The sequence below is a fragment of the Pteropus alecto genome, unplaced genomic scaffold (assembly GCF_000325575.1).
Source record: "Pteropus alecto unplaced genomic scaffold, ASM32557v1 scaffold104, whole genome shotgun sequence".
NCBI lineage: Eukaryota > Metazoa > Chordata > Mammalia > Chiroptera > Pteropodidae > Pteropus > Pteropus alecto.
The window spans coordinates 5164023-5171220 of record NW_006436664.1 but is presented as its reverse complement, the minus strand read 5'-3'; the positions used below and the strand labels follow the sequence as shown (position 1 = coordinate 5171220).

The window sequence follows — 7198 nt, the reverse complement described above, 5'->3', positions numbered from 1 at the left end:
ACTTGGGGAGGTAAATATAGAGCAAATTCCTCAGGGTTAATGACTAATGAAAATTAAATGCAAAACAGGTACTAATACCAGTTACTTCTATCTGAAACTCTAAAAACAAAAACGACCTTTCTTTTTTTAACTGTGACTAAGTCAACAACTAAAACAACAGCTAAGACAGATATCATTCAGATTACTCAAAGTCTTTTAGACTGCATCAAAATACAAAATAGTGAATCATCTTTAATTCCCAGCAGACAGAATAGCTCAATCTTCAGAAATGGATTTCCAAATTCTTATTTTGCTTTTCAAGTCACAAGGCCTAATTCTGGCTTTCTCCAGATCTCTAAAAATCATGATAAAGATCCGAATACTCCTATTGCTGTTTGATTTGCAAGACAAAAGGAAGAGCAGGGAGTTATTTTAAAGCAGGTATGAGGGTGGGGGTGGAGACTTCATTTTCATTAGTGTGGCAAAAATAAAACAAATTTTAATAAAGTATCAAATGTTACTATTTCCTTCTGTTTATTTAGCAATAAAGACTTGTCCCACACTAATCCAAAGTAATGTAGAACAATAATTTACAAAATATTTAAAACTATTTTATGAAAGCTTACATTGAAAAGCAGTAAAAGCAGAAACTAAATTTCTTAGGTATACAACAGTTCCATGAAGTTACCTTCTCACGTAAGAATGTTTTAGAATTGAAAAAAAATTCTCCACTTGTATAAATCTCCCACAAATAAGTACTAATTCTGTAGTGTCAAATGCATAAAAATATAATTCTATCTATACCTCTAAATAATACATCTAACTCAAAACATAATTAATAATTAAGTCGGGTATATTTTTAGGTTAAAAAATTATTCAGTTTTAAAAAGCATGGCAGATTCACAGTATTTTATCATATATTTTATAGTTAAATATATTCCTTTGTATGTTACAAGAATTATTTTTGGAAAAAAGAAAGTTAGACTAGCAGGTACTTACCTCAAAAATAAAAAGTATCGCATCTAATTCCTCCCTCTGAGACTTGTGACCTAAAACATTTTTACAAAAAAATATTTTGAACATTATCATTTTGTCCTCATTGCTAATAACCACTTAAAAAGCTTAAAATATTTCAAGTACTAAAGCTTTTTCTCAGTGATTTTTTAATAAAATGATTAAAGTATATTCTGTTCAATGTATACACAGTATCACAGCATCTCTCTCTAGTCTTTCAACATTGAAATTTAGATTCTACATAATTATGTCTAAGAATAAATCATAATATATTATGGAGAACTTTAAATAAACTCTGAAAATGAAAATGTGAATTACTGCTCAAGGACAGAGCAAAGAAGGCAAGGAAACAGGTAAACCTGACTAGGAAAAAAGCAAATCTTCTAAGCCTTCTTAAATTAATAAGAATAGAACTACTAACCCATAGTGTGAGAGGGGTATCTAAAAGCTGTCTGGCAAAAAGAAGTGAAATAATATTAAAATTCCAATGTCCAAGAGTCTACTTTTAAGTGAATGCATATGACAATTATTTGAAAAACCAATATAAACCAGGATTGATTTTAACATCTTACCTTTCTGTTTAAGACTAGCTTCAATAGTCACAAAATTCTCAAAAAACACATAATATATGTGTGAAAAATGTTGGTCAAAAAACTGTTTAAGATCGATAGACTCTGCATTCTCTGAAAAATAAATGAAAACAGTTTTAGTGATTACTATTTATATATATGTTAAAATAAGTTCAGCAAATATTGATAGTGACAAGTTTCTTTCAAAAAAGTCAAAGAACTGTTCCTAAAATTCTATCCTATGAAAATATTTGTGATATGTATTTATGTATCTATATCCTTGTTCTTACAACCTTAGTTTTTAAAGATTTTAGCTTTAATTTAAAAAACTGATCAAGTCAGGTTATCACAATCTTTATTTCCTAAAAGAAAATGTTTCAGAGATTTGTTCAAAATCATTAACCAAACCAAAAAAAAAAAAGGTCAAATTCTATTTTCAATTCAGATATAGCTCTCCTAACTTCTCCCCAAGACAGTTTAAAATCAGTAATAACACATGTAAAATACATTTATTCAGTAAATAGGTACCTAACAATAGGCTTTATAAATAAGCACTTTAAGTATTACAAAGCTCAAACACAGATAATACTGCTCTAAAAGAACTGTTAGTATAGTCCAGGGCACACAAAACTAAACATATAATTGTATGCACAGCAGGAAGTGTTAGGTACTGAAAATGAAGTGACAAAGTATAACGGCATTTAGAAACACAAAATTACTTTCAAGGCTCAATGAGGGTAAGGGTGAAGGTGGGGAAAGAAACGCCTGAGGACATGTTATTTGAAAGAACTTTTAAGGACAGGAAGGATTTTAGACAAAGTGGTGGGGTTGAATGGGAAGGGCATTCTAGGCGTAAACAAAGACACAGAATAACATGAAGCATGACAGGATGCAGAAAAATAATTCATTTTGTATACAGCTTAGAGCACTTGGATAAAAATAAAACGGAAAAGGTAGCCTCGAAATATGTTGTAAAATGTTTTGAATGCAAACTAAGGAGACTGGATTTATTATTTAAAGCAAGGTATCTACGTAGGTATATAGGTACTTGTGCATTTTGTTAGGTTTATTTTCTGGGAGAGTGAGAAGGTTGAAGAAAAAGGGGGAATGGATAATTTTTCCTTAATGTATTTCTTACTATTCAAGTTTGTTTACCAAAAGCCTATATTTCTTTTATAATAAAAAATAAATTTGGAAAAGGCAACTGGAAAAAAATCAAAGGTTCTTTAACCTAGTAGTGAGTTGAATAAACTCAAGTTAAAGGTAAACATCAATTAATTTCTTGGACTGCTCTAACGCTCAATGGAAGACTTCAGAATAAAGTAGTAACAACATATATATAGCACTTCAAACTCTCCTTCATCTATTATCTTTCCTATGAATATTCATAATAATTCCTTAGTGACATCTTATCTATGGAATTTTCCAAGACTATTTCCCTTCTGCTCTGCTCTCCCAAAAGAAGGGATGGATGTCCTCTCTTCTGTATTCCTTTGGATTCTCTACATTTCTCTCTTATGGAAATAACTACATTTCAAGTGTTTCTTTTTCTTTTTTCTTTTTTTTGTCTTTTTTCGATGACTAGTCTACAGCTTCTTTTAGAAACTGTGTCTACCTTAATAGTCTCCAAACCTAGCACAGTGCTGGAGCTCATATGTACTCAAATTTTGTGTTTTATTAATAATTTAAATTTTTTTAATTTTATTGTATTCGCTCTGTAGCTTGGAAATTTTTATTTTGGAAAAGATGCATAACCTACTAACAGGCGAAATAGCATTGCTTCATCTGAACTAGAATTAGAACACCCAGATTCCATTCCCACCTGTAACACTACCTGTGTGACTTTTCACAGAACCAGGCAAAAAATGGCTAACATAAACTGAGTGTTTCCTATGCTAGACATTCTAAGTGCTTTATAGAAATTAATTTCTATAATCATTATAACAACACTATAAAATAAGTACTATTATTATCCTCCCTATCTTAGAGATGAGAAAACAAGCAAAGAGAGTTTAAGTATTTTAGCTGTTAAAAAACAGAGTCAGGGATTTAAATTCCACACAGCCTAGATCTACTGTCCATGCTCTTAATTTCTATGTTATTCAGCCTCCAGTAATACAACTATAAGAAAAATAGCAAAAGAACACTAGGAAGTTATCTATTATCTGTCTATAATAAGGTAATTTTACAGACTACCAAAATAAAAACATATAGAACTGAGATCAACAGTAAAAGTATTCCATTTTTCCCACAGAGTAATTTAATGTTACAAAGAACTGTGGAATTAGAATAAAATAGGCTGCTATAATTATCTCTAAATTTCCTGAAATTAATGTTTCAAACAAAACTAATGTCCTAGGGGAAAAGGAAAATGAGAACAATAACAAAGCAAAACGAAAAATAAAAACAGACACACACACACACAAAACAAAAGCAAACATGAATAAACTCAAGATTTGGAACATAATTTAGGAGCTAAAATAAGTCTCTCGCAATTTCCTCCCCACAGAGTATGTTGACAAAACCTGGAAACTACAAACATGCTAACAGAAAATACTGGATCAAAACTAGGCTAATTTGTTTTTCCACTCTATATCTAGTTGTAAAGAACTAGTTAGCAAATAAAAATTCTTAGAAAATAGTTTTGATCATCAATTCACAAAATTTATATGTTGGGGGGAAGGGAAGAAACACAAAAAAATATGGACAAAAGATAATAAGAGGATTTCTCTTATTAAAAACAACTCTCTCTATAAAACACTAACACCAAAGGAAAATGGAAAAGACAAGAAATCCAGAAATAAAAAGACTGTGGAGAAACTACAAATTTTAGACCCCAATATAAGCCTATTCCTTTCCAAAATGGTCTCCTGTAACCCATTCTATTTTCTCTTTCTGTAAATGCCTCCATTATTTTTGGTCAATATGATTCCTAATTATGTCACATTAGCTAGTATTATTCTCTTGAAGATACTGGTTGCTCTCTAAGAGAAAGCACGAGTTGGCTTCCTTTATCTTTCAAAATATTTCGAAATTTTAATCTAGGGGGAATGTTTTGCATAGTGCTAAATTGATGGTTGGCACTTAAAAATGAAGTTTGAGAGTTCGAAATTTCCCATTTTCAGAAATATCTGTTTAATGTGCGCTGTTTGTAAATTAGTATTTCCTTAAATTCAGATTGAGGTTTCTGAGGTTTAAAAAAAATTTCAGAAAAATGCTTTGTAGACCTTTGGGAAAACTAATTTTAAGTAGCAAAAATAGTTCTAGACTTCATTTAGTTTCCACAAATAAAATTTCAGATGTCTCTTTAGGATCTTTTTATGAATAAGCTTTAAGAACCCAATCATAACATATTTATTTTCTACCACGTATTTTTAAGACATCTGATCATGATAACAAATATATAATTAATATTTCAAAGTTCAGAAGCCAGTTTTCCTGACTTTAAATTTCAGTTAGTAAATAATTCCTGGTAAAAGTAATCACATAATCCAGGCTGATAGGCTAAAAATTCAACAAATTTTCAGTGTCATCATTCTTCTTCATATATTATCACAAAAAAGTCACCATTGAGAGCTTTTTCTCAAATGATGTCATCATAATACACCAATCTGTGGGGTATATCACAAGTAATCTGCTTCTAATAATAAAGCACCAAACAATGCAAATTATTGCCTTAAAATAATCAATAATGAGGATGAAGACGACATGGTAGACTGTCCTAATATAAAATGCCCCCTTATTGCAGACACACAGAAATGCTGGATAAAAATAAATAATACAAGGTCAAGGAAAAGAAAGGGGAGAAGGAATGGAAGGGATAAAGAGAGTAAAGTAGAAAAGGAGGAAATTGGATGAAGGAAGAGGAGGCCTGAGGGAAAGAAAGAGAGTGAGAATGTGGGATGGAGAAAGGGGAGGAGGAGAGGGAAAGGGATGAAGGAAGAGGAGGCCTGAGGGAAAGAAAGAGAGTGAGAATGTGGGATGGAGAAAGGGGAGGAGGGAAGAGGGAAATAGAAAGAAACACAGAAATGTAGTATAAAACATAAGTAATATGGAGTCAAGCAAAAATAAAGAGAAAAGGGGAGGAGAACAATAGAAGGAAGAGAGGAGGAGGAAGAAAAGGACAAAGAGGAAGGAGGGGGTAAAAACACAAATAGGCTGGATAAATTATAAATGATACATCATCAGACTCTAAAAAGTATATGCGAAAGAGAGAAGAAATTGAGAAAAGGGGGGAAGAGAAGAAAGGGCAAAGGGAGGAAACAGAGAAACAGTAAGTTGGAAGACAGAAGTGAAGCTATTACTCAGTAAAACAGAGGAATAACAAGAGAAAATATAAAAGACAAGTGTGACTTTATATAAATACCTGAAAAATTCCAAGAACAAAAAGAAAATGTAAGCAATATTCAAAGAAATAATGTCTAAAAACTATATATAATTTGGTGAAATATACAAATAAATCTTCAGACTGAAAAAGTATATTGAATCCAAAGCAGGAGGAACACAAATCCACACAGTGTCATACCCTAACACCAAACACAAAATGGAAATAGTAAAACCAACAAAAGTTACCTACATAGGAATACCTAAACTAACAGCATACTTCTCCAGCGGGCCAACAGACACTGAAAGACAATGCAATTTTATATTGAAAGAACTAAAGGAAAGAAATCGTCAACCTAAAATTCTATTCTTGGCTAAACTACTGTTCTATAACGTGACCATGAAAATGAAAATAAGGCATTTTCTAGCATACTAAGAGTTTAACACTCAACAATCCTCACTAGAAGAACTACAAAAGATATGTTTCTAAAAGAAGAGAAATAAACTCACATGGGAGAGCAAGGAGCAAAGATGAGTGAAGAAACTGGAAAATATATGGGTATGCGTGAAGAGCACTGTTAAAATTAAAAACACACACACACACTACTAATGCAAAAGGATACTAACAAGGAGGAAGTAAAATAATGGACAATAATGTCCAAGATAGAAATGCTGTAGAGTATTTTAAGATCTTATTTTGTTAAGAGGATGGCAGAAATAGTGATAAACTCTAGACTTTACTATTAGTATGCTACTGATATTTCACGAGTTGCCACTAAAAGAATAACAACAAAATGCATAACTTCTTTTAGAAGAGGAAAATACAAAAAAATTTACTAATCTAACAGAAATGAGTAAAAACCACCAAAAATAGGTGAAATGAGGTGGTAGAAATATATATATATATATATACCAGTAATCACAAAAGAATGTTAATAAGAGTAAATGCTCCAGTTAAGAGCTGTAATCATACTGGATTTTAAAACACAAAAATCAAGCTACAAAGTATTTACTAAGAAAAAAATTTAAACCAAAATGATTAAGAAGTGAAACAAATATATCTGTCAAAAATAGGTGAAATGAGGTGGTAGAAATATATATATATATATATACCAGTAATCACAAAAGAATGTTAATAAGAGTAAATGCTCCAGTTAAGAGCTGTAATCATACTGGATTTTAAAACACAAAAATCAAGCTACAAAGTATTTACTAAGAAAAAAATTTAAACCAAAATGATTAAGAAGTGAAACAAATATATCTGTCATTCAAGTACTAACCGAAAATACTAACACTGATTCTTAAGCAAAGTA

The 7198-nt window shown here is 31.0% G+C and overlaps 1 protein-coding gene across 4 annotated transcripts in view; it reads right to left on the bottom strand.

Annotated features, from left to right (window-relative positions):
• RALGAPA1 (Ral GTPase activating protein catalytic alpha subunit 1) overlaps positions 1 to 7198 on the bottom strand; it is a 215854-nt gene that overhangs the window by 186758 nt on the left and 21898 nt on the right. For 3 of the 4 annotated variants that reach the window (XM_015590611.2, XM_006913471.3, XM_006913472.3), the window contains exons 2-3: positions 1566 to 1676; positions 979 to 1028 (exon numbers count right to left, since the gene is read on the bottom strand). In XM_015590611.2, the coding sequence (XP_015446097.1) occupies positions 979 to 1028; positions 1566 to 1676 (161 nt within the window). The remainder of the gene's footprint in view (positions 1 to 978; positions 1029 to 1565; positions 1677 to 7198) is intronic. The other variant, XM_015590610.2, reaches the window with a different exon arrangement.